At 41.6% G+C, this 27,764-nt stretch overlaps 1 protein-coding gene across 1 annotated transcript in view; it reads right to left on the bottom strand.

Annotated features, from left to right (window-relative positions):
- plxna3 (plexin A3) overlaps positions 1-27,764 on the bottom strand; it is a 200,635-nt gene that overhangs the window by 95,295 nt on the left and 77,576 nt on the right. The window contains exon 5 of the mRNA XM_058389372.1: positions 18,398-18,498. Coding sequence (XP_058245355.1) covers positions 18,398-18,498 — 101 coding nt within the window. The remainder of the gene's footprint in view (positions 1-18,397; positions 18,499-27,764) is intronic.

The following is a 27,764-nucleotide window of genomic DNA, read 5'->3' as shown; positions in this document are numbered from 1 at the left end:
CTTTCTTTCTTTCTTTCTCTCACTCTCTCTCACTCTGTCTCCCTCTCCATCTCCTTCATTCTCTCACAGTCTCTCTCTCTCTCTCTGTCTTCCTCTCCTTCTTTCTCTTTCTCTCTCTCTCTTTACTTCTTTCTTTCTCTCACTCTCTCTCACTCTGTCTCCCTCTCCATCTCCTTCATTCTCTCACAGTCTCTCTCTCTCTCTCTGTCTTCCTCTCCTTCTTTCTCTTTCTCTCTCTCTCTTTACTTCTTTCTTTCTCTCACTCTCTCTCACTCTGTCTCCCTCTCCATCTCCTTCATTCTCTCACAGTCTCTCTCTCTCTCTCCCTCCCTCTGTCCCTTTCTTTCTTTCTTTCTCTCACTCTGTCTCCCTCCCTCTCCCTCTCCGTCTCCTTCTTTCTCTCTCAATCTCTCTCTCTCCCCATCTTCCTCTCCTTCTCTCTCTCTCTCTCCTTCCCCTCTTCCTTCTCTCTCTCTCTCTCTCTCTCTGTCTCCCTCTCAGTCTCCTTCATTCTCTCACAGTCTCTCTCTCTCTCTCTCTCCCTCTGTCCCTTTCTTTCTTTCTTTCTCTCACTCTCTCTCCCTCCGTCTCCCTCTCCTTCATTCTCTCACAGTCTCTCTCTCTCTCTCTCTCTCTGTCTTCCTCTCCTTCTTTCTCTTTCTCTCTCTCTCTTTACTTCTTTCTTTCTCTCACTCTGTCTCCCTCTCCATCTCCTTCATTCTCTCACAGTCTCTCTCTCTCTCTCTCTCCCTCCCTCTGTCCCTTTCTTTCTTTCTTTCTTTCTCTCACTCTGTCTCCCTCTCCATCTCCTTCATTCTCTCACAGTCTCTCTCTCTCTCTCTCTGTCTTCCTCTCCTTCTTTCTCTTTCTCTCTCTCTCTTTACTTCTTTCTTTCTCTCACTCTCTTTCTCACTCTGTCTCCCTCTCCATCTCCTTCATTCTCTCACAGTCTCTCTCTCTCTCTCTTTCTCCCTCTGTCCCTTTCTTTCTTTCTCTCACTCTCTCTCACTCTGTCTCCCTCTCCATCTCCTTCATTCTCTCACAGTCTCTCTCTCTCTCTCTCTCTCTGTCTTCCTCTCCTTCTTTCTCTTTCTCTCTCTCTCTTTACTTCTTTCTTTCTCTCACTCTCTCTCACTCTGTCTCCCTCTCCATCTCCTTCATTCTCTCAGTCTCTCTCTCTCTTTCCCCTCTTCCTTCTCTCTCTCTGTCTCCCTCTGTCTCCTTCATTCTCTTGCAGTCTCTCTCTCTCTCTGTCTTCCTCTCCTTCTTTCTCTCTCTCTTTCTCTCTCTACTTCTTTCTTTCTCTCACTCTCTCTCACTGTCTCCCTCTCCGTCTCCTTTATTCTCTCTCAGTCTCTCTCTCTCTCTCTCTTCCCCTCTTCCTTCTCAGTCTGTCTCCCTCTCCATCTGCTTCATCCTCTCTCAGTCTCTCTCTCTCTTCCCCTCGTCCTTCTCTATCTCTCTCCCTCTCTCTCTTTCTCTCCCTCTCGCTCTTGCTCTCTCTCCCTCTCCACCCCCTCTCTACATCCATGTTTCATGTTTTGTTTTTCTTTCTCGGTGTGTAAGAGCGAGCTGCCTGTTTTTCCCCCCGAGAGCAGATGCGCCGAGCGGCAGCCGGATATTAAAACATTCATAACGCCGTCACATTTGTCAGACGTGTTAATTGGAGTTAAAAGTTGCACATGTTTGTGCTAGGCAGATGAACCGTGCAGGACGTATGTGGGGTGTGTGTCGGTTTGGACGGAGGTTCCTGATGACTTGCAAATCGCCTTCTCTCCCCGCATACGCTTAGGGACGCTTGAGGCTAATCTGAGCGTCTTCTATTCGTAACATATGCGGAATAAAAGCACGAGGGCCGCGTTGCGCCTTCGGTTAGCTGCTGCTGAACGTGACGGATACGTCTGGAACGTGGATTATTAATCACTATGTCAACAGGTTCTCAAGTCGAATATGGATGGAAGTGTGCTGATTTTTCTTTCCCTCCCACAAGATTCAAACTCCTGACGCAAAAAACAGCAGAAAACGCGAGTCGCACTGCAGAGACAGCCAGTGCTGAATCAACACATACTCTATATATTTACTGTTTCACTCGCAGGGCTTACAGCCAAATCTCTATTTTAATCTAATCCATACTGCAGAAAGATTCCGTCTCTGCAGTTTCGGCTGACTTCGAGTCAGATGGGGCTCGAGTCGGGATACGTCAGTATATAAAACTTTGGAGCCAAGAGCAACACATTATTTACGCATCTGCCAATCGTATGTTTTTTGGATTGTTCTATTTAAGAAATATGGATGATGGAAACATCCATAAAACAATCAGGTTCATTGACAATGCTATGAAAACATCCATTTGCTCGAGGCACAGGCGCTTCCAGTGGGTAATGAGCCATGTCTCACTTAAAACCAGCCGTGATATAACCCTTTCACTATCACAGCCCCTCTGTCTTTACCGCAGTTCGTAGCCTTCTCGCTGAATTTGCTTCCTTCGAACGATTACTTCCTTCATGGGGTTTGGTCTGTTAAATTCTGTAGTGTGACGTAATTTTTAATTTTTTTGAGATATTTATTTTCTTTGAGGAGATGTTTATTTAGCGTCCTTGTAAGGAGACTCCAGTCTTAGCTTTCGTAGAGTCAGACTTCTTTCCACCACAGGAAAGTGTGAAGTCCTCTATCCTGAATGTGAAAACTGCAGTCTTATTCACACCATAAAGGTTAAAAAAAAGTCAGTCTGGGCAGAAAATGTTTGTCTATAGCTGCTATGATGTAAGCGATAACAGAAACTTGCTTCTAAGATGTTCAACAACGTTAAATGCAACCATCAACAGTTCAAAAAAAAAGCATATGACATGCCATTTCTTTAAATAGAAACTGTTGATGAATTGCTGTGGTATAATAAAAAATAATTAAAAAAAAAGATGTTGAGACTAGGCTTTTTTTTCTCTAGTAGAGTTTTATCTTGATGGTATTGTTAGCATGAGGACATACGTTTGAGATGAAGCGTCTGAATAAAGATGTCTGCTACATGTTTTCAGTCTTCTCAGTACTGCCAGAAAATCTGGCCTTGTTCTTAGAACCAAAAGCTCTTACAGTCATAACCTTCAGAAAATTGTTCGCCGTAGGGGACAAGCCCCGCCCCTTTCGGCTCTGCGGGGCATGATGGAACAGCAGTCCATCGCTCCACACTTCACTTGTTCAGTGAATTCCGTCCATCATCAGGTCTTTTCAGCATGCTGCATTAGTGCCGAGTCCTTTGTTTAAACCATTACGACATTTTTTGTTTACTGATACTGTATTCCAGACAGGTATGTGATTTGAGACACAGCCCTCATTTTCGGATATTTTTATCCTGCTGTATGCATCATCAGTTCTGGCAAGAAAATCAGACGTATAACAAAATGCTCAGCTGATGCCGATTCTGACACAATAGTAATACCTTGCGAAAACATTGCGAAACTCTCTTTATGAATGGAAATAGGGCATAGGACAGGGATAGTAATCCTCTACTGACATGAATGAGGATTTATACATTGCTCCTGAAATGTGGGTGGAGAAAATGGAAGGAAAAAATCGTTTTCTAATTCGAGACCCGTAAATGAAAAGCGCCAGACGAGATGCGAGACGGCCAACAAAATGCGCTACGCTCTCACCTGACTACAGAGAAACGACTGATGCAGATCCACATAAGAAGGTGAGATGCAGGTAAATCCAACACTGTGTCTCAGACATCCTTCTCTTTATTCCCTACGGTTGCTTTTTCCACTCGCACGTCAAAGCGCTGTTGATACTTTGGCTGCCGTTTTTACACTCAACACCAACACCCACCCACCCCCACTCACCACGCAAAGCACACTACTTTAATGATTTGTTTACTTCTAATTACATCCATATGTCTGAGGAAGGAATGTTTTTAATTAAAGGAAACCAGTTGTCAAGACGCGTCTGTACGTTCATCCAGATTCAAAGATCAACCTCCTCGTCTGTAAGCGTTCACAAAATGAGATTTCGCCCAATTACACTCTGCTCCTCTTCCTGGTGAACTAGCACTAATGTGATTTGTGATAAGTTGCTGTTCTCCTGGAGTGGCGTGATCGGCGTCTCCAGACGCTAAAGCAGAAAGAAAATGCTGGTGATAACATTAGCAAACCAAGTGTGACCCAGATCAGTCTCGGACTATGATTGCACCATCTCCTATCCTGGTTCCAAACAGGTATCATGTTCTCTATAGCAGTTACAGCCACAAAAAAAAAAAAAGTTGGCATCTTTACGCCTTACAGGGATTTAACCTGATATGATTGCATGACGTTACTCGGAATGAACAGATAATATGTCCTAAACAAATACAAATAGGATGTGTTTTTTTCTTCTCCAGAAAGGTTCAAATAGCATGTGATTGAGAACAGAGGCAGACATTGGAGACCTTAAAAGCAACAAAAAAAAAAAGATTTAGCAAAAGATCAGATGTGAGACTCATTAACATGTATTTATTCATCCTTAGTAACAGCCTGGTCAGGGTTTCGGTGATGTAAATGAGCCTATTAGCATGTTTATAGATTGGAAGACAGGACCACTAAATTCATTCGATATAAATAATGGAGGTAAAAACAAACAAACAAAAACCAGCCTCATGCTCATCTCTAGTTGAGACCTTTTAAGAACTGGGGTTGGGGAACAGTATAAGATGAGGCACACACCATTTTGGTGGTAGAAAATTATTTCTACACCATGTCCACTTTAATCCTGAATGCTGATAGAGATATATAGAATAGATAGAGCCAGAGATCCAGATAGTTGCATTGGATTCATTAAATGCTGACTACATTCTCAAATACATCAATTCTTCCATAAGAGAGTTTCACAGAAGTCGTTTGGATTCTCTGCTTCTTAAAGCCCCCTCTGATAGGGAAGTCTTATAGAGTTTATACCTGACCCTAAGCCCAAATTACTAAAGTGAATTTTATACCCAATTAGTCAAATCCTAGGTATTGGGTTCAATATCCAGTAGAAGGCTTCATATTTTATGTTACATTTGGTTCCAGCGCCAACAAAACTGCCAGCCTTGTTCTTAGCGATACGACTACCATGATGTAATTCATCAGACTTTCTTTAAATAAAACTAGCTTTTTTAACCTCACTAATGAATCATGAGTTGAAAGGGACCGGTTTTTTAATTTGAGGTTGTCGCCCTGTTTTCCCAGCGAGGGGTCATCTCTCGCTGCTAATGTGGAAAAATACCAGTGACAACATTAACACCACCACTGTGACCTACTGCTGAGAAGCTTAACGTCCCTAACAAGATCAAGTGAGCTCAATAAATGGGGAGGGTTCAAACGACTTTCAAGAACTGCTTTTATTTCATCGTTTGTCAAAAAGAGACAATGATATGATTTTTTTTCCCCGATAATGTAAGCCAAAGTTTGGTCTTCGCTATTGACTGAAAGCATTAGGGACAGTAATGCACAGAGGACTGTTCAAACAGCATCAATATCAATCAGTAACGCTGAGTCTGAACTGCCGTACCTCATATACTTTTACTGTGTTTTACTGCACCAGACATTCTGCGTTTCCAAAACTGATGGTTTAGTAATGTGAGGTACCTTGTGCTTCTGTTTACAGCAAAATAACATTGGATTTAAGATCTCACAATATATGACACAAGTACATGAAGTCTTAAAAACAAGAGCGTCTCAAGAGGATACCTGAAAAGCTACGGATTCTTTCCTTTCTAGACGCTTAAAATTGATGGGCGATATCTCTGTTGTACGTGAACCTATATAGAGAAGCAAACTCATTTACAATAATTTAACCCAATTTAGCCAAGATTTAATCTTCCCCAAATCCACCTCTGCATCCCTGGAAAGGCTGTACGGTAAATTATAAAGCAGCTTTTTACTAATGAAATAAATTCCACCATAACTGTCCATTTATTGGACTCTAATGCAACAAGATTATCAACCTTGAACTCACAAGACGGGTTAGCTAGCTGGATTAGAAGTGTCTGGAACACAGAAATTCTTTTAAAAGATGGGGATGTTTGGTGGTCCTTTGGATATGTAAAGGTTCTTAGTTTCGTTCCTGTTCTGGATCTTCTTCTGGAACTCTGTCCAGTGGAAAGGTCTCTTAGAGGAAGAAACTTTACGGACAAAAGCCTCGGACTAGACTATCCCTAGTCCTATTCCTGGTAAACTACCATCATGGACAGCAGGGGTGTCCAGTCTTATATGCAAAGGGCTGGAGTTGGTGCAGATGTTCATCCCGTTGGACTACTACTCCAAAGGTTGAGAGTTCAAATCCCAGGTATACCAAGTTGCCACTGCTGGGCCCCTGAGCAAGGACCTTAACCCTCAATTACTCAGTTGTATAAAAGAAAAGAGATACAAATGTAGGTTGCTCTTGATAAGGGCGTTTGCCAGATGCTTTAAATGGAAATGTAATGTGATGCACTCAAGCAGAAGCCATATCTAAGTCCACTGAAAGCTGAGAACTGATTAAATAGGTACAATCAGGTCTGACTTGACTCCTGATTGGTGGGAATGAAAACCTGCACCTAAACTGACCCTTTCCAGGTAGACCAGACACCCTTGTTGTAGAGTTTAGGTCCAAAAACAATATAATTCAAACATCTAACTTGCTGATAATTTAGGAGGCTCCTATCTAATCTCTTCATTAGATAGGATCGGACCTGAAATCACAGCGAGTGAGAGAAGCTCATTAGCAGCATGAAGAGATTTACAACTAAGAGAAAAGTAAAAGTACAAACTTTGGTGCCTTCCATTCTAAAAGCTTTGGATGGAGTGTGTATACAATTATATTCAGGTACAGGAGCAGCGCAGAAGCGAGTAATAACCTTCAGTCCAAGTTCTAGATAAACACTTTATCCAACAACCTGACCTGAGTCAACCCAATCAGTCTCCAGGAAGGACAGTTGTGTAACTATCTTTTTTCTGAATTGAGTCATTCTCCTTTCGTCAGACCTCCTCTGCTCTCATCCACCTGTTCCAATTCAAGTTCCCAGAATTCTATTACTCTCCCTAATTTCTTGTCCTTCACATTAGATCAGTGGTTGGTTGTGGCCCAGTGCCACAGTATTCCTCTTCAGGCTCTAAAGTGTTCCTTTATTGCACTACTGCATCACCTCGAACTCTTAAGTAACCAGAATCAAAGAAACAGGGAGGAGAACTTGCAAATCCCTTTAGGAAAACTCTGAACACACTTGTCTTTGACAACTTTATACAAAAGCTCTCCAAAGTTCCTCAGAAAAGATTGAAAAAAGAGTGAGATCGATTAAGTGCATTAATTGATAAATGCTGAAGACTAACCGTCTCTGAGTCAATTGTCTGCTTGGGTCTGATTAGTTGTGAGTGAGGAGTATTGATGAGATGCTGTTTTACTTTCTGCACTTCTTTGTGAGTTTCTGTCAGTCATCAGGGATCAAAAACATCCAAAAGGTGAATGTTCATCAATTTATTCACAGGAACAACCAAGTCTTTCAGCAATTTCAGTCTTCAACGCTGATTGTACATCAATCTAAGAGCCATTACGTCTGCACTCCAGTTTTGGCACTGGACCAGAGCTGTGCTTTCTTTAAAGGTTACACAGTTGTATACTATTTGGTACCTGCTATCAGTTCTGTACCTGCTCAAGCTGAACCCCAAAGTTCCAGTACCTATTTACTCAGAGGGTTTGCTACCTGCTAAAGTTTTTGTACCTCTACAAGACCAACAACAGGATTTTGGCACTGCCTCTAGAACACCACAAAGGCTTCGTTACTAACTTAAGACCAATACCTACTCAAGGCCAACACCAAGATTTTGTACCTAGTTATGGCCATCATCAAGGTTTTGGTGCCTGCTTGAGACGGACAAAGAGGATTTGGTACATGCTATTGGTTCTGTACCTGCTCAAGCTGAACCCCAAAGTTCCGGTACCTGCTGAACACAGAGGGTTTGCTACCTGCTAAAGTTTTTGTACCTCTACAAGACCAAGATTTTGGCACTGCCTCTAGAACACCACAAAGGCTTTGTTACTAACTTAAGACCAAGGCTAGCTTAATACCAATACCTACTTAAAGCCAACACAAAGATTGTGTACCTACTTATTGCCATATCAACATGCTATTAGTTCTGGTACCTGCTCAACACAGAGGATTTGCTACCTGATGAAATTTGCTACCTGGTGTACCAAGATTTTGGTACTGCCTCTAGAACAACACAAAGAATTTGGTATTGGCTTAAGACCAACACTAAGATTTCTTTACTGACTTTAGACCATCTCAGAGGTACCGGCTTAGAATGTAGATACCAGCTCATGACAAGGTTCTGGCTTAAAACCAATGGCAAATTTTGGTACCTACTCAAATTTTGGTATAATAATGATAACTGTTTAGGATTTTTGTGCATAATCAAGATCAACACCATGGCTTTGTGCCTAGCTTTAGACCAATGGCAAGGTTTTGTTACCTACTCTAGGCCAACACCAATATTTGATACCCACTTATGGCCATTATCAAGGTTTTGGTACCTGCTCAAGACAAGGATCAGGATTTTGGTATGGCTTGAAATCAAAACTGATGATCTGGTAAACTGCTCAAGATTTTGTTACTGGCTCAAGACCAACACAAGGTTTGGGTTCTGGCTTAAAACCAATGTCAAATTTTGGTACCTGCTCAAAACAAATGTTTTGGTACCTATTTAAGGTTTTGGTACATACATCAAGGCTTTGTTACTAGCTTAAGACCAACATTAAGGTTTTTGTACCTGCTCATAACAAACACCAGGGTTTTGCCATGGCTTCAGATCAACACTGATGCTTTGGTAACCTGCTAAACACCAAGATTTTGGTACCTGCTCCAGACAGGCATAGAAAGGAACATGTGATTTGAGCAAAGCTGTTCACTGCTGATATATCAGATCAAATGGCGTCATTGCCTGATGTAATTATGATGCTCACAACTGGATCTCAATTTATCCAGTTCCTGTTTTTTAACCTGTAGTACAAACAGCCTAAATGTTGGCCAGAGGAAAGGTTCTCCGTTGTCCACTGCAAGCTTTCACAGTACACTTTACAGAGTGTTGTACTTTATACATAAATAACTTTAGATACACATTTTAACAGATTCACATTAAGTACACTTAACAGACATTTGCCTGATCATGAAGCAAAAAATTTATGTATGTTCTTTTTCTGGCTTGTCCAAAAGAATTTAGCTCAGCACACAAGGAAACGGTGAGAAATTCTGGCCTACTTCATAAATGCGACATGAAATCAAAAACAGTGCAGATAAAGTTTCATTTTTTTTCTCTGATAAACTCAGGATCGAGACAAAAACAAAAACAGAAATAAAAACAAAACTTTATCTTCAAACTCAGGACCTCATTATCAGTACTGAGGAGCTGGAGTTTCATCAATGAATGTATCACAAGCCATCTGTCTAGATTTTCTCCTTTCCAGTCTATTTAAGCTTTCATTTCTCTTTCTTAATTTTTGTTCATGGGCTAATTTTGTAGTATTACTGGAACCGTTGTTGTGAAGATGGAGTTCTGGTTTTTGAAACGATCATAATTAGATTTACATACAGAATTAAACATTTGTGGGTGTGCTGATACAGAAAAGTCAGCAGTGACAGGAAGGTGTGATGTGGCCTGATGGGAAATAACATTTCTGTCACCGCCTCAAGGTTGATTATTGTGCAATTACATCACCACTGTGTGTGTGTGTATATATTATATATATATACACACATTTTATTATATATATATATATATACACACACACATATATACATATACATACATACATACATACAGCAGAGAGATTCTTATTAAAATAATAATAATAATAATAATAATAAATAAAAAAATAAACAAACACCTTATGACCAATTAGATTTGAGAATTCAACAATGCCGTGGTGTAAAAATTATTATAATATTATTTCCAGTATTATTACCCATCTGATTAATCTGAGAATTAAAAAAAAAAACTTTTTTCACAGCTCTTATTTAATTGCCCACACCCCTGAACCGTGTTTGCACCTGCTTCCAGTTTGTTCTCAACTCTTTGCTGTCGTTTGTCTCATTACGTCTTGTTAAGAGTACACAACTTTTCGCTTCCTGTGTAACTGTGATTCTTTTTCACCTTGTTTATTGCTTCTTATACCACTGTGCTAATGAATTCTCAAATCATATTAGTGTTGATTCATTTTCTATAAAGGCAGCTCTGACAAGTTCTTAAATGAGCTATTAAACCGATTACTGTTGCCAGGGTGAAGCTTTCTTTAAGCAGATATGCAAAATAAAATTGAATTGGATTCATGGAAGGAGTCTCCAGCTTCAGAGTTTGAATGAAAGGTGACGGTTGTCGATTCGAGACACCGATCACGACGACAGCCGGATGTTTTTAAAGCCACAGATCTTGAGCAGGAAATAGAACTCGGGAACCTGACACACAGGTATGTTTCAGCTCTAGCGGAAGTATGTGGGTGAGTGTGTGCATCAGATCTTTAGTTTTCAGCATGGAGGGGTTTGTGGTTTTGCAGTAACGTAACTTAGTAATGCCGAGTTCACGTTGCATGATTTTCAAAGTGGTCGGATCACTGTTGCTTTCACACCGCATGACTATCTAGGGTAGCATTCAGTCTCTGCTGTGTTCACACTGCACGATGGATCAGGGACAGGAGCTTTCACACTGTATGACTTCACAATAGGAAGAATCTCAGACGACTCTGTCTGGTCCGGCAACCTGCGTTTCACAACCAAACGTACGCGAGAACCATGCAAAAAGTCTCCATACAATCCAAATGGTCTGTGCCGAGGACCAGGAATGTGCGTTCTGCAGAATTGATTAAAATGAATCATTTTGCAATGTGCTGCTGTGGATGCGGCGGGTCAAGCAAATGTTTCTGCTTTATTTGTGTTTGATTGTAAAGCTTATTTGTTCTGATAGAACTATATTTAAGACATTTTTTTCCCTGATAAAAATCTATAAACTCTATTAAACTATAGTATTGTGCTCCAACTGAAGCCATGCTTGCTGATATTGTGGTCTGTAACTCCTCCCCGAACTGCCCGCTGCCCTGTATCTTGCTCTCTCATTGGCTGTAGGTCCTCGCCGAGGTATGTTTCAGTCAGAGCTCCTTTCACACTGCACGACTTTGAGTCGCCGGCAGGTCCAGATATTTAGCATGCCAGATATTTCACAGGAGTCGCATCGGCGACTTGGTCAGATCATGCTTTTGCTAATTCACACTGCGCGATTCATACTGCAATTTTAATCCCAGTCTGATTATGAATTGGGATTTCTGGGGGGAAAAAACAGTTTGTAAGACTTTAAAATCATCCACCTTTATTATTAATTCCTGATTGTATGAGCCTAACTAAAAGCATCTTAGTACAGTGAGGTAAAGCTTTTGTTCTCTTTTGCCAGGAGGGAGTGCAGGTCAGGTGATTGTGGGCGGAGTCCTGGTGGGATGTCATTATGGAGAAAGGCAATGCTGGTGACTGCGAAATACAAGCAATGTTAAGATTATAGTGTGTGTGTGTGTGTGTGTGTTATTAAGTGCCGCTTGATAATTAGCAGCTTTTCCGTTTTCATTTAGTTCAGGAACAAGAGATCACAGCCTCCACGCTTTTGTTTTGTTTTTTTCCATGATTCACATTTCTGAGGTTTGCAAAAAGTTCCAGTTCTCCTAGCAAATTGGCTTATCTGTTACTTTCCACTGATGTTGTGGTCAGGAGATTATCACTCAGACACACTGGGCTGCACTGTGTCTCTGTATACGCATGTGTGTACAGTGTGTGTGTGTGTGTGTGTGTGTGTGTGTGTGTATACAGTGAGTACTGAGGCCAGGTGGACGAAGCAGAGCCATTATGAGTCTGAGCTGCTAATAGAACATTAATGAAGACGAGGAGAAACTCCTGAATCCTGATAACTGCATCTGCAGAGACCTACACACACTCTGTGCCCCACACACACACACACACACACACACACACACACACACACACACACACAGTAGCACCACTAAACCCTCCAAATGGGACCGCTTTGAATCGCACTGCAAATCCATCTTCCACTTTCCCCCCTTGTTGCCATGGACACAGACCATTTCCCAGGGTGCACTTTGTTTTTTTTTTTTTCCCGTCTCCCCCACCCTCCTCCCTCCTTCTCTCTGTACACTCATCTCTCCTACCCCATGCCCCCCTCTTTCTTTCTCTCTCCCTCTCTCTCTGTGTGTGCCCTGCCTTGGCTAACTCGATGGCTGGAGACTAAAGAGCCCTAGGGGAATTGAACACAAAGCCAAGACAACATGGAGTAGAGGGAGAGATATACAGGTCAAAGGCGCCTCCCTGCCCCACCCTGCTCTCTCTCTTTCTCTGTCTCTCTCTCTCTTTCGCACTCATACAGACACACACAATTGTAAAAAGCCATCTCTCATGGCAACAGTGTGTGGTGATGTCCCCAGGGGAGCAGCAAAAAGGCTTCACAACACACACACACACACCCACACCCCAGTACCAGTGAAGCAGCCTGGCATCATGTCAACACTGTATCTTCACCATATCTCGTGTATCTACAAGCTGGTCTGATTATCTCCACTTTAAAACCCAAGTCCTTGATATAAAAAAAAAAAACATCGCACCACATCTGGAACCAGAAGTCGCCTTTTATGATGTTCAGTCCAAACTATTCAAAGCTGGCGCCCGATAGAACCCGAGCATCTGGTAGAATGATCTTTAAACCTTATCGAGATGCTAAGAGACAAACACGGACACACGTGCAAACGTTCAAACGTCACCTGATGCTGTGAGACTTTCCTTTCACACGTAAACTGGTACAAATGAGGGAGAAAGTGCACCAGTTGCACCGCTGGAGGTCTTTAAGGTCTAATTATGCACCTAAAATGAAAGGAGTTAAGCGACACCCTTGAGAGTTCGACCAAAAGACGACGTTTGGATGGACGCTTCGTTCATTTCTAATTTTGCCGAGTGTCTTAAAAAGAAACCTCTCATGCTCTGTTCACGTCTGAGCACCGGATGTCCCACTGACCTGAACTGTGTCTTCTGATTTTACAGCATCATACAAACTTAAATCAGATGATTTAGCACCTATAATGAATGATTTCAACATACAAAAATAAATAAATAAATAAATAAATAAATAAGAAATAAAATAATTTAAAAAAAACATTTACAAAACTAAAGAACTAAAGAACTAACTACCAAGCTCTATTTAATAATAATAATTAAAAATAAATAAATAAATAATAATAATGATAATAATAATAATGATAACAACATTTAAATATTTATTATATTATAATAATTTTTAAAAACAAATTCAGATGTTTATTCAGTATTTTTGGGAAGGAGCCTCCAGTCTTATCTTATTTATTTTGTCTTATTTAATTTGATATTATTTAATACTATATGGACCCATCATTACATCAGGTACATATATAGTATGTATGTATAAATAAATAAATAAATAAAATAAAATAAAATAAAATAAAATAAAATAAAATAAAATAAAATAAAATAAAATAAAATAAAATAAAATGGGTAAACACATGAGGGAATAAAACTGTACACAGCTGCCATAACAGAAAGTAAGACATTGCATGTAACTATAAATGGATAAAAATGACATTGGGCTGTGTTTACATGAGTATGGTTGTAAGTCTTGGCAAATTGTCATTGTGTACGAGGAATAAAACACATCACCACACCTGATTATTTTCCTACCATGCTACACTACACCCCATTGCCTTTTATTCTTCACTTTAGCAAGCTAGTGCTGAATCGGTTTCTTCTGTCAGTCAGTTTGAGTGAAGTTAGGGTGAACTTCAGGTGAAGCAAATCAGATCTCAGCGGTACGTCAAGCACAGGGACGAAGCACTACGTTTCCTTGTCACCAGAGTGGCACCTTCGTCCCTTTTGTACCTTCCACTGAGAGAATTTATCCTCATTTGAGCACACAACTGTGCTTAAGGTCTAATTTTAAACAATTTTTGCATAAATCCCTTTTTAAAGACAAACTACATGTACTTCCTGTTGCAAAACAGGCTCTTTCGGCTCTTCAGGGTCCCGATCCGGGGACGAGGGAAGGTTTACAATGTGAACACAGCCGCTCAGCACTCACAGTGTTGCGCTTGGACGAAATTCTGAGCAACATTTCCAACTGGTTCACGAGAAGCGGGACAGAACATGAGGGTTAAATGCTTTCTCCGTCTGTGTGAATCTGTCCATCCATCTCTCTCTCTCTTCCTCTCTGTCTCCTCCTGTGATCAGGCTGCTCTCAGCTTGTGACCTGTCTGTTCCACAGATGAATGCGCTGTCACACTTCCCCGTTTTACTTACTCCTTCCTTTTTTCCGGCCCTATTCATGCGTCTGTCATCTGCATGTGTATAAAGAAAGACCAGCAGGGCACGATGCTGTGAGCAACATGGTGCAGGTCAAATGTCACCCCCCCTCCTCCTCCTCCTCCTCCTCCACTCTCTCTCTCTGTGTGTGTGTGTCTCACTCTCTCTCCATCTCTTTCTTTCTCTCTCCCTCTCTTTCTTTCTGTCTCCCTCAGTTTCTTTCTCTCTCTTACTCTATCACTCTCTCAATCTCTCTCTCTGTCTCTCCCTCTTTCTCTCAGTCTCTTTCTCTCTCTCTCTTTCTTTCTTTTTTTCTCTCTCCCTTACCCTCTCTCTCTCCCTGTCTCTCTCTCTCTTCCGTATTTTGATGCTAGTCGCCTCGTAGCCGTCGGAACGAGCGAGCGACCGTGAGTGAGGAGCGAGGAACGAGTTATCCATTAAAATCCCTTTCTCTCACTCTCGTTTTGCTTGATGTGCCGCTAATTGTGGCGCGCGCTGGCTGTCGCGAGGTCACGGAAAGTCTGGGGATATGGCATTAATATGCAAACAAATGTCATTTTACGACGGGTGCGGCGCAGACTCGCGCTAATTATTCCATCGGTCCCAGATTTGCATCTTAATTAAAGATCTTTATCATGAAGAAAGAAAGAAAGAAAGAAGGTACGGAGCTCGGGCTTGGGGACGGATAACGAGGGAAAAGGGAAAGAGAAAGTTTGTGGGAATCGTGCAACAGCGTTCATGCTCCAGCGACCGGCCTTGTGATGTTTCGTCTACTGCTGGATAACTTCATCTGCCTGAGCTGAAGACATGTGACTGCTGGGGTTTTGCCGGGTGTAGAAGACACACACAATCAATGTTTTTCGCTTCTAAGAAAAACGCTTCCAAGGCCACTGTATCCATCTGTGCTCCGAGACCTCGACTAGTGAGGGAGTGAAAACACACCACACACACACACACACACACATCACACACATCACACTCTCTCACACACACACACACACGTGTCAAAACCTTTCCTAGCGTGCATGCTCACACATGTTCTTCCTCCCACGGATATATCACCAGCATATCACAGACATCTCCTGTACACTGATATTTTTTTCCCCCCCCAGAATTCATCACTCAAGACACAACAACCCCTGAGCAGCCTCACACCTCTGATCACCTCCTTCACCTCCCCCGAGAAGGTCATTTGCTTAGAAAAAAAATAAATACATGAATAAAATGAAAGGGTAGATAAGGGTCAGGTGACCTGATAGAAGGCTATGAGATTATCAGGCTGGGAGTTATTTATTTATTTATAAGTGATATGAAAGCTGTGATGTGGAACATGAAGCACCTCTTGGTACCGAACCCGAGACTAGTTGTGGGAGTTGGTGAGAGTTCGGTTGCACTGGAACTGTGCCATGATTCCAGTGAACATGAACGCGACTGGAAGGGGTCCGAACTTGTTCAGGAAGCAAAGTAACCTCTGTGTGTGTGTGTGTGTGTGTGTTAAACGACAATGATAAAATCATTAGTTCCCACAGCATACGTGTGGTACGAGTGGCAGGGAAAGGCTGTGGGACACAGAAGAGGTGATGAGCACATCCTTAGTCAGATCCCCAACAAAACCCCCAGGAATTCTTTGCATTGTTAAGCAGAAAGCTGAAGGCGTCTGTGTTTACTCACAGAAAGAAAATTAAACAAATAAATAAATAAATAAATAAATAAATAAATAAATAAATAAATAATAGACAATTATTAATAATAAATAGAGAAATAAATATTAAAATAAATATTATTTATTTGTTTGTTTATTTATTTTTACAGTTTTTCTTTTACTTCAGGGTTGCCATAATTGCATTTTTCTTTTATTATTATTATTATATTTGTTGGTAAATTGTGCCTCATTTTGAGAAGAAACAGGAGACTACAGAGATGATAACACACATGATAAAAAGCTGTATTGCACATATCGTAAATCAGAAACACACACACACACACACAGTTTCTAATGGAAGGAATGACAGTATCAGACAGGTATGACATTTTTTTCACCTGCCCAAATTTTTCAGTTAGAAATTCTTCAGAAAGTTTCAGAAATTCTTCTGTTAGCCCAGAAGTAACTTTGCCAAGATCTGGCAACCCTTTCTGAGGGATCATTTCCAGCTCTGAATGGTCGTCTGTGTAAAACGTCATTCTGATAATTGCAGGCAAAACAAACCTCAAACCTACTGAAACCCTCGGCACACAGCGTCTTGTGCCTCTGTGTTTTCTTATATAATGAGTCAGACTTTAGCTTAGCAATTTAAATTAAGTAGCTGTCAATATTTTTGGATTATTTTTTTCAATTTTCGCCTCTTTGTGTGGCTGTAGGAATGTTTTAGGAAACATATGTTTCTCATGAGGGGTTAAATAAACACAACGTGAACTTTTTCTATCCTGCGCTGTTAAGGAAGCAGTTTTAGACTTGAAATTAGACGTTAGCATTAGGCATAGTTTTGATCTAACTAGCCCTCTAACATTAGCATATCTAAACCCTCTAGTTTAGGTTACTCTCTAATAGAAAAGCCAGGTCAGTTTTTAATTCCAGCCTGTATTTAATTCAATATTTGAGTTCACAGAAAGCCAGAAGTCAGTTTATTGAGCTACGGTCATACCGTTTAATAGCCAGCATAAAAACCTTAGCAAGCTTTCATTAAAGCTAAAATGAACTGCTAGCAAATCTGTATTTAAGATGACAGATTTCCAGAGGTATCATGGTGAACTTTAGCTAGAAAACAAAGCACTATGTGGTAAAATTTGCCAATTAGTTTCCTTTAGCTTGCTAACTATATTAATGAGGTCACTTAAATACAAAATCCAGTAGAGCCTAGATTACCAAACATCTTTATATGTGCTTGTTGAACATCTCATTCCAGATGTATTCCTTTTTCTTTGTTGTTATATTGAGCTCCACTCTCTCTTCTGGGAAGGTTGTCCACAAGATATTGGGATTAGTGATCATTCAGCTACAAGAGCATTAGTAAGATCAGACACTGATGTTTTAAGAGTGAGGAGACTCCAGTTCCAGTTCATCCCAAAGGTGTTCAGTGGGGTTGAGTCAGAGTCAGGGCTCTGTGCCAAGGAACTCAGGGGCTTTGTGCACAGGGGCGTTGTCGTGCTGGAACAGCTTTGAGCCTCTAACCATCTCTGGGGACGTGGTAGCTTAGAAGTTATGGTGTTGGACTTGTGAGTTTGCATCCCAGGTCCACCAAGCTGCCAATGCTAGGCCACTGAGCAAGGCCCTTAACCCTCAGTTGTATAGAATGAGATAAATGCAAGTACACAGCCCAGTTGTATAGAATGAGATAAATGCAAGTACACAGCCCAGTTGTATAGAATGAGATAAATGCAAGTACACAGCCCAGTTGTATAGAATGAGATAAATGCAAGTACACAGCCCAGTTGTATAGAATGAGATAAATGCAAGTACACAGCCCAGTTGTATAGAATGAGATAAATGCAAGTACACAGCCCAGTTGTATAGAATGAGATAAATGCAAGTCGCTCTAAATAAGGGCTTCTGCCAAATGCCAGAAATGTAAATGTAGTGAAGTGAAACTGTAATACTGTACAAAGACATTCGATGCAACTGCGTGCTTCCTGGTTTGTTGCTTCACTTCTAGTGAAGGCTCACATATGGGTGTGATGGTCAAAGGATGACTTGGCTACATGAAAGAAATGGCTACAGCTCATAAAAAACTGGTTATATGCGAGTAATGACGAACGGATCTTGGAATCAGCCACGAATCCTTAACCTGTGATTATAAACCTGTTCCATGTGAATGTCTGAAGTCTGTGTAGAAAAACCCCGTCTAGTACTGATTTCATCCGAGCGAGAATACCGAGCAGGAAAACAGATAAGTAACGAATCAGTCCCATTTTCGGTATAATGTAATCACGGCTATTATACGAGGCGAAACCTTAATAATGTTACTTGTCTGATCTGAATTTTTAAGCAATAAAATATCACCAGTTTTCTGGCTGTTGGAGTGAGAATAGAATTGAGTGACTCACTTGTTGTGAAGAACACACCAGCCACAGTGAGGATCTCCGGAGCCTAGACAGCTCTTACAACTCCTGTACTGAGAACAGCTTTCCACTGGGAGACGAGTCACCTGAAACACACACACACACACACACACACACACACACACACACACACACAAAACGCCTTAGGCATTTACATTTACAGTGCAAATTGGCCAGAGTCTAAACATACCAGACATCTGGCACTTTCATTTTCACGCTGACTTGTTGGGGAGGTAACGATTTCTCAATATTTACAACCTACAGAGCATCACTAAATCAAACATCATGGAGTCAATCCTTAACAGCGATAATAGTTTAAATGCTGCTTTAAGAGTATTGTCGATTCCTAGGAATGTTTACGCCGTACAGAGATGCGCATTGTATCTCCGAGATATTCTTATTCTCCGGAAAAAGAGAACCAGTGTGTACGCTTCTGAAACTCATACGCTTCTGTTTACACCACCGCCAATGCCTCAAAACATGCCCTCGACACCTACTCACCATGAATAATTAATAACCGAATGCCAGCGAAAATAGTCCGCTTGCCTCCGCGTTTCCACGTATCGCCGGCGACGCTGTAAACCCGATATCTAGGTAACTGCAACAGAGAGTCCGACTGCGTGTTAGATCAGATTCCCAGCTGGGAATTCAGACTTGCTGAAACAGCGTCGTCTCTCTGTGCTAGCTGAGGAAGCTGTAAACGTTACACGCCGAGCTAATCTGTATCCGCGGTGTCTGGTGACTGTATCGTAGCGTTTAAATGCCTCGACGCTCTCACTCTTTTTTTTTTCTCTTTCAGCCAGGAAATTGCCAACAAGTGGCTTTCTCCTGTTGCAGAAACCTCATTTCTGAACCTCGTGTAAGAGCTGTAGGCCTTTTGAGGACACCGGTTTTAAACCCTGACCCTAAATACACAGCTTAGCATTGCTCTATTACATCATAACTCACGCTGAATGGTTCTAGTTATTGGTTAGTATCAATAGTATCAATCAATTTCATGGCAACTGCCCTAGTTACTGTCATCTTGGGGCATTTCTAGAGTTTGATCAATACTGGGGCACTAGTCTCCTAAAATTCTTAAAAAGTAATTTTCTGGGAGGGTCAAGAAATGTTTCTGCAGAAACATCACCAATTCTGGTATCTTCACAAGTAGTTAGTATGTATATATCTGTTTGTTTACTATAAGCAAGAATACGTTTAGCAGTTAACAAGCTAACAGTAAGTTAGATCTAGAAAAAGTAATGTCCTTTTTTCCTACAAACTACAGTGGAACTTTGGAATACGAATTTAATTTGTTCTGGAGGGGAGTTCTTAAGGTGAAAATCTGTATTGTAAAACAATTTTTTCCAAAAAAAATAATGTAAATGCAGATAATCCATTCCAGCCACTCAAAAACATTACCAATATTACCAATACAAAGCGTATGGCTGCTTACAAAGAACTGACCCAAGCCAAGCATTCCATGTCAAGGCTCCTCAAAGGAAGTCGTGCCACCAAACTTGGGGTAAAAATAGAACAGACCACCCACGCCACCAATCTGTCAACAAAAAACTCCTGAAAAATCACCTAGCTTTTGAACGCATGCTGAGGGCACCGTTGGTATCGTGGGTTGACTCTTTCCAAACGGCTTTTTTTTTGGAAAACAGCTGTTTTCCAAAAAACAATCATAAAATTTGTAAACTCACTTCGCTTGGCTTTCCACTGATGCAAACAAGTTTTGAACGGCTCTCGGACGTACGCGCAACTTAGCCGGCGTTTGGTTTGTTCGTATGACGAAAATGCTCTGTATGCCGATGCTAATTTCTTGCAAAATTTCAATTCCTAAGGTCAAATATGTAAAGGTGGACATTCATATGCTGAGGTTCCACTGTACACATACATTCACACACTGATCATTAACCCAGTGCTTAGTGTTATCCTGGAAGTTGCTTGACCTCTCCTTGGCCCTCGGATATAGCGTCATATTCTGAATCAATCATCATCATCATCATCATCATCTGACTGCAGGAGATAACACCATGCGTCAGTCAACATATATTATTAATATGAATAACTAGGTTTTATATTTTTAAGCATCAGTGAACAGAAGTACACATTGGCCCACATTGTACAGGAGCCACTGTGGTGTCTGGTGGTCATATTTTAAATACCTCTGGTCCTTTGGTCAGAAATTTTCCTAAAATACAATCCAGGAAGGATGTATTATTAGGAGCAGCTTTTAACTCCCCATTGCTTAAACCTGTACTCCAGCTGTGGGATAACTAGTGGTCTCTAGTTTTCAACTCTTTCCTGCAATGCACAGCTTCATACCTGTTTAAAAGGGTTCATTCCCCAGGTTATAATCCTGCTGAACAAAGACACATGTCCCCACATCCCACTTTCCCACCTCTTCTACCTTTCTAAACATTTAACATTTAACACACATTGCACTGTAATTAGACACAACTACAGCAAACGTTCGCTGTAAATGACTGCAGGTCTACGTTAGAGTACTGTCCATCATGCAAATTGTTTTTACATTATGTTCTCGACAAGCTCTATGCAGACATGGTGTACTCACTGAATCAAACACTCTAATTCTGACCTTTAACCGAACGGCTGAAGTGCCGAGACTTTGATCCATCCGAAATCTTTATCGGATTCAACTGGACACTTGATGCTCATTGGTGTCAATTTCCACTTAACAGACTGAATTATCTTCCAAGCCTGGGATAAGCAACTCAATGAAAAACCTCCTTTACAAGTTTCTCTACAGTTTTGTACTGGTCATCACATAGGAAAGCTCCAGGAAAATCTCATGAAAAGCCCATGTCTTATAGCCATCCATCATCGGGTCATCCATCTGGCAATTAATTGGCTTGCTTGTAAATGACCAATCACAGGCTTGGTCATGGAGCAATGTTCTGCTGTGTAGTTTACTTCTTAAACTCCATTTGGTCTGCAGTTATATCATATGGTTTGTGGAAAAGTCATCTGCACAGGAAGTGAGCTCACTTACTAGAATTTCCACCTGTTTTGTTGTGTCCATGTTGATCATTGAATGTCTTTGTCATGTCCGACTCCAGAGTGGTGTTTAATATGAAGCTCGTATGAAAGTAGACACTCAGGGCTTTAAGAATTTGTAGTGTTTCATAAGTATTTCTGTTTTTATCTAGCATACTTGTGGGAAAACTTTCATAGAAAAGGTTTGAAAAAAAGGAAAATGGTTATTTTTTCCAAAGTAAATGTTAACATCAAACCCATTTCTGCTCTCCGAGACGCCCCGAGTTCTTGTTCATAGTCTAAAATTTGAAGGTGTTTATCTTCAACCACTAAAATTCTGTGTAAGGTTATCCAGCAGAGGGAAAAAAACACACATCTAAAACACACTGAAAGCCAACAGACTCATTTTATATCAGACTCACAGCCAGAAAATCATTCATTTGTTTATACTGAATCATTCATTTGTTTATACTGAAAATGTCTGATAAGTCCTGATTTCCATTCTGCTTGTGAAGTAGATACAAAAAAATGAGAAAAATATACATCATGGTTGATTTGCCACAACACACAACTTATTAACTACAAAATGATCACATTACACATTGATTTTGTGGGGGAGTTTATTTTAACTGCTGGAAACCTGGAGCAGTTCATTGTCCCCGAATTAAACATAGCTAAAGTTCAGCTGAGTCAAAGTTCAAGACACAAAACACATGCAGGCCCAGTTCTCCAGACCCTGGGATCAGGAGGTTATGTTGCCATACCAGAAAACAGCATCACCATGACTCATGTATGAGACCAAGTCCATCATGCTGAAGAATAATGATGAGTGAGAAAAGATCGTTGTAGATGAACGAAACGTAAGCAGCTGCATATATCATAAGTTTCAAACTTTCATAACTTGTGGATCTGAAAATGCATGAGCAGGCAGCCAAGCAATGAACGCTAGCTTATATAAAGAGAGAGTGGGAGGCCTGGGATGGGAATTACATGAATAATGTTAGTGTGTGTGTGTGTGTGTATGTGTGTGTGGGCATGCTAGTATTTGTTTGAACTAGGCTGCTTTATCAGCAGTGGTATGTGCAGTCAATAGAGTGGGCAAACAGACGTTAGATCTGCACTGATCTAACATCGTTTGTCGACGTGTGGCAACGTGAAATCAATGCTGAATGGATAATTACTGTTGGAACGCGACCGCGCCCGCGAAAGGTCATCGGCGTGCTTCGTTTTGAGGCATCTCTCGCACGCGCCGGCGAATTGCTTGACGGTAGATTGAAAACATTGGGGTTACACGCGTGACCGGAGCTCCCTAATGAAGGGATTGAAACATCAGCATGTATGGGAGGAGCTATTGATCACGAAGGCCAATCAAAATCCATTGTGCAATGGAATCAATGGGCTAATAGGCAGGAAGGAATGTGAGGTTAAGCTTGAAACTTGTTAATTAAACCGGATACCTGAATTGTTGTAGCAGATTAATAATTTATCTAATTGAAGCACCAGAGATTCCCAATTGTTCCCACGGAGACATGCAGTTCCTGGTCAAAACATGTGAAATCAAGGTTCCAGATCTGTATATTTATGATGTATATTTAGTTAAGAAAAGATTACAAAAAATAGAATATAGATTTAGATCCCTAATGAGCTTCCCTTGAGATGATGCTGGTTAAGGTGTTAAATTACTGATCCAAAGGTTGTAAGTTCAAATCCCACGTCCACCAAGCCGCCACTGCTGGACCCTTGAGCAAAGCCTTTAACCCTCAATTGCTCAGTTGTATAAAATGAGTTGAATTGTAAGTTGCTCTGTATAAGGGCATCTGTCAAATGACAAGCCTTTATCACCACGACAAATACATTACAGCACAGTGGAATTCTTTTCTTCACATATCCCATCTGAGGAAGTTGTGGTCAGAGCACAGAGGCAGCTATGATACAGCGCCCCTGGAGCAGGGAGGGTTAAGGGCTTTTCTCAATTGCCCAACAGTGGAGCTTGGTGGTGCTGGGGATTGAACTCCGATCCTCCAATCAATAACCCAAAAGAACTCCAGAAGGGGCTTTGACTCAAACCAGAACCCGTTCTCTTGGGCTATGGACATAACCATATAGTGGATCAAATAAAAATCAGAACAGATTAACCCAGCAAGAGACCTACAGACACCAGTAACAGTGCTCACTGGAACGTCCTCAGCATTTGTACAAAGTGTGGGAGCTGGGTGTCGCCATCTTCAGTTCATGGGGTTCACCTTTGTGAAATTTGGCCCCGATGGCCTGAGTCATAAATGCCACAAGAGAAGAGAGCTTATTGGGTTGTGGTGTATCCTGAATCTATCCTGGGAACACTGGGTGTGTGGCGGGCTACACCCTGGATAGGATGCCAGTCCATCGTAGGACACCACATTCCCTCTGAGGGGAAGTATACAATCCACCAGAGTCCGAGAACATGCTGGGCACTACTAAGTACTACTTAGTACTAATGTTAATAATAATAATAATAATAATAATAATAATAAAAAACATAAAAATGTGAGTCTATGTAGGAACATGCTTCCATTTCTATTATTACATAACACATTTGAATTAATTATTTATTTACATAAATGTAAATATACCTATTTCATACAAACGCAGTGACTAGAAGAGATAAACACCGGATTGAGTTCTCATAATCTACATGCTTGTGTAAGTATTGTGTATAATATCAGTATTTTCCTCCAAACAGAGAGGTGTCTGGTTTCTCCAGTGGTGTTTTGGAGCTCCAGACTTGAAAATGCTCCTTCTCTTCCTTTTGATCGGAGCCGAGATTAGACGCCGCAGTGAGAAAAACCAGAGCGCGGAATAAACAATCCCACCCAAAAGGGACAGGGCCGTGGCTTTCAAGTGCCGAGCAGCTGATGGCTCTACAGCTGTGTGTGTCTGAGTATGTTAAATGTGAGGGGAGAGAGAGAGAGAGAGAGAGAGAGAGACTGGAATGAGTGTGTGAGGAATAGAGAGAGATTGGAATGAGTGTGTGAGGAATTGAGAGAGAGAGACTCTGAGAGACTGGAATGAGTGTGTGAGGAACCGAGAGCGAGAGAGAGAGAGAGAGTGAGTAAGTGTGTGACTGAGGGTGGGCGAGGTGTAGCGAGATTGAGCTCTATGCTAATTTATTCTGCCATGCAGCCAAGCATAAATACGCTGTTTTATAATCTGTTGCCTCCAGTCCAGGTTTTTTATACACCCCCCACGCACAAATAAACACACATACACACACACTCACAGAGATAAAGGGTCACATCCCAGTGGTCGATTTTAAGAAAAACAGTCTATCCATCCGTGCTCGGTTTGATGCATCGCTGAAAGGTTAAGCAGAAGGTTTGCTCTCCACTCCGAGTGACTAGCTTCTCCTTTGTTCCCATTTTTTTTTGCTTAAAACGACGAGCAAAATTGGAAACGTCCTCGCCATTTGCCGAGCATAACCGAAACACATCCGCGAACCGCAGGAGCGCTTTGTGAGCAAACCTGACCCTTCACCCGCCTGCGCACCTGCTGCTAATGAAATATTCAAATTGGTCCGTCGGTGTGGAGCATCAATTATTGACTCGCTGTCATTCGCTTCATATTTAATATTTCATGTTTCATATTTCACAGCGAGTCATCATCTTCCTGCCATGCGTCTTCGCAGTGCAAGGAAAGCAGTAAATAGAGAATAGCAGCACACTTGATTAATCACACTGACCTCCTCACTCCTCCCATGGCTACGTGACTCGACATGAATAAATGGAGAAATACATATGCATGTCTGTTTTTTTACATGCTGAAGCTGGGTATCTCTCCTGACATGTTATATAAATATTGTTACATAGAAAAGAAGTAATGACTGGCAGGCACAGAGGCCACACCTCCTTCATTGAACCTGAGAGAAGATAGGCCACGCCTCCTTTACTAAACCTGAGAGCACATAGGCCACGCCTCCTTCACTGAACCTGAGACCACAGAGGCTACACCTCCTTCACTGAACCCAAGAGCACAGAGGTCACGCCTCCTTCACTAAACCTGAAAGCACATAGGCCACGCCTCCTTCACTGAACCTGATAGGCACAGAGGCCATGCCTCCTTCAATGAGCCAAAGAGCACAGAGGCCATGCCTCCATCACTGAACCTGATAGGCACAGAGGCCATGCCTCCTTCAATGAGCCAAAGAGCACAGAGGCCACGCCTCCATCACTGAACCTGAGAGCACAGAGGCCACACCTCCTTCACTGAACCTGACAGCACAGAGGCCATGCCTCCTTCACTGCACCGGAGAGAACATAAGCCACGCTTCCTTGACTGAGCCTGATAGGCACAGAAGCCACACCTCCTTGACTGAGGCCAAGAGCACATAGGCCACACCTCCTTCACTGAACGCGAAAGCAAAGAGGCCACGCCTTCTTCACCAAAACCAGTGCTTCTTTACTGATACTGGCACAAGCAGAGGCCACACCTCCTTCATTCACACAGACAGCACAAGGGCCACACTTCATTCACTAAAACCAACAGGCATAGAGGCCCCACCTTCACTAAAAATTCTGAACACATGGGACCTTCTTCTCTGATGATACACAAAGGCCTTGCCTCCTCCACCGAATCTGACATGTACAGACACCCCGCCTCCTTCACTGAAGATACAAGCACAGACACCACACATCCGTCAGTAATTCTGTCAAGGAAACGGGCCACGCCTCCTTCACAGAGTGCACTAATAACATTCACTAGCCTGAGTACAAAGTTTATTCGGTTCAATTCACATCTGTCTACTGGATTTAAGAAACTCAATGTGTTTTACCCATCACACTCTGTGACAGTTGTTGCATAATTACAGTTTAGGTGGGTGTAAAAGCGGCGTTCGTCTCTCATTTACCATCAGCCTTTGGCAGCTAACAGATTGCAGGCAGTGAAAGGAAACCAATTGGAACGTTATCAGCCATTGTGTGCTCTTCCTTCTAAACACTATCAGATCCTTAACCACAACAGAGCGCTTAAAACTTTTTTTCCCCTTCTCCAAACGAAGCTTTAATACGGCTCCTCGGCTGACGTTCTTAGGTCGAGAGATGACAACGGACATTTATGATAAGAATGTAAAGCTTTTAATCAGCGCTGAACACGAGTGATCGATTGGCGCTTTAATGCACAGCACATCTCAGTCAATCCTTCACACAAATATCAATAGCTGGAGCTGACTGGAGGAGCTTTTTTTCACATGAGCGACTCCGGCGTTGGAGTGAGACGAGACAGATTTTACTTTCCTTTCCAGAATGCTGACGCTGGCACGGACGGATCCACCAGAAGTCAAAAGAAGTGCAGCTGAAATAAAGTGGTTTGTCTGCTGGTTCACTTTCCTAGCACAGTGGTCCTGAGGTCCCAAATCTGACCCATCAGAAGATGTTTTTCTTGCACAGCAGCTCCGACCGAAGTTCTGGCTGGCATTCAAATATTAATGTGCTCATTTCAAGAGGTTGTCAACAGCTTGCACAGAGACTTCACACGATCTAAAGCAAATGTTGTTGCCGCCCTTTGGTTTCGATTTGGCACAGGTTTTACGCCAGATCCCCTTCCTGATGCAACCCTCCCAATTTACCCAGGCTTGGGACCGGTACTGAGAGTTAACTCCTCAGGTGTCTGGGTTTGTTCCCTGCCTGAGACTCGAACCCGGGTCTCGACAGTGAGAGCACAGGATCCTGCTGCTGGACCACACATAATCTAAAGCAAATAATAATGTTGTTCTTTACTGAAGATGTATAATCATTGCTGACATTTAGGGAAGGAGTCTCAGCGCTTTGAATCAGTAAGTTTACCAAAATGCAAAATCTTGCAATAAAAAGTGTGTTGCTCTCAAAAAATTGAAAGCATAAAAAATAATCAGTGATCAACTCATCTGGTCTAAATACTGCCCAAATCAGTGATCAACTCATATGGTCTAAATACTGCCCAAATCAGTGATCAATTCATCTGGTCTAAATAGTGTCTAAATCAGTGATCAACTCATATGGTCTAAATACTGCCAAAATCAGTGATCAACTCATATGGTCTAAATACTGCCCAAATCAGTGATCAACTCATCTGGTCTAAATACTGCCCAAATCAGTGATCAACTCATCTGGTCTAAATACTGCCCACATCAGTGATCAATTCATCTGGTCTAAATAGTGTCTAAATCAGTGATCAACTCATATGGTCTAAATACTGCCCAAATCAGTGATCAACTCATATGGTCTAAATACTGCCCAAATCAGTGATCAACTCATATGGTCTAAATACTGCCCAAATCAGTGATCAACTCATATGGTCTAAATACTGCCCAAATCAGTGATCAACTCATCTGGTCTAAATACTGCCCAAATCAGTGATCAAC

The sequence above is a fragment of the Hemibagrus wyckioides genome, linkage group LG05 (genome assembly GCF_019097595.1).
Source record: "Hemibagrus wyckioides isolate EC202008001 linkage group LG05, SWU_Hwy_1.0, whole genome shotgun sequence".
Lineage (NCBI taxonomy): Eukaryota > Metazoa > Chordata > Actinopteri > Siluriformes > Bagridae > Hemibagrus > Hemibagrus wyckioides.
Note: the sequence above shows the minus strand (reverse complement) of the source record. Positions and strands in the feature narration are given on the sequence as shown.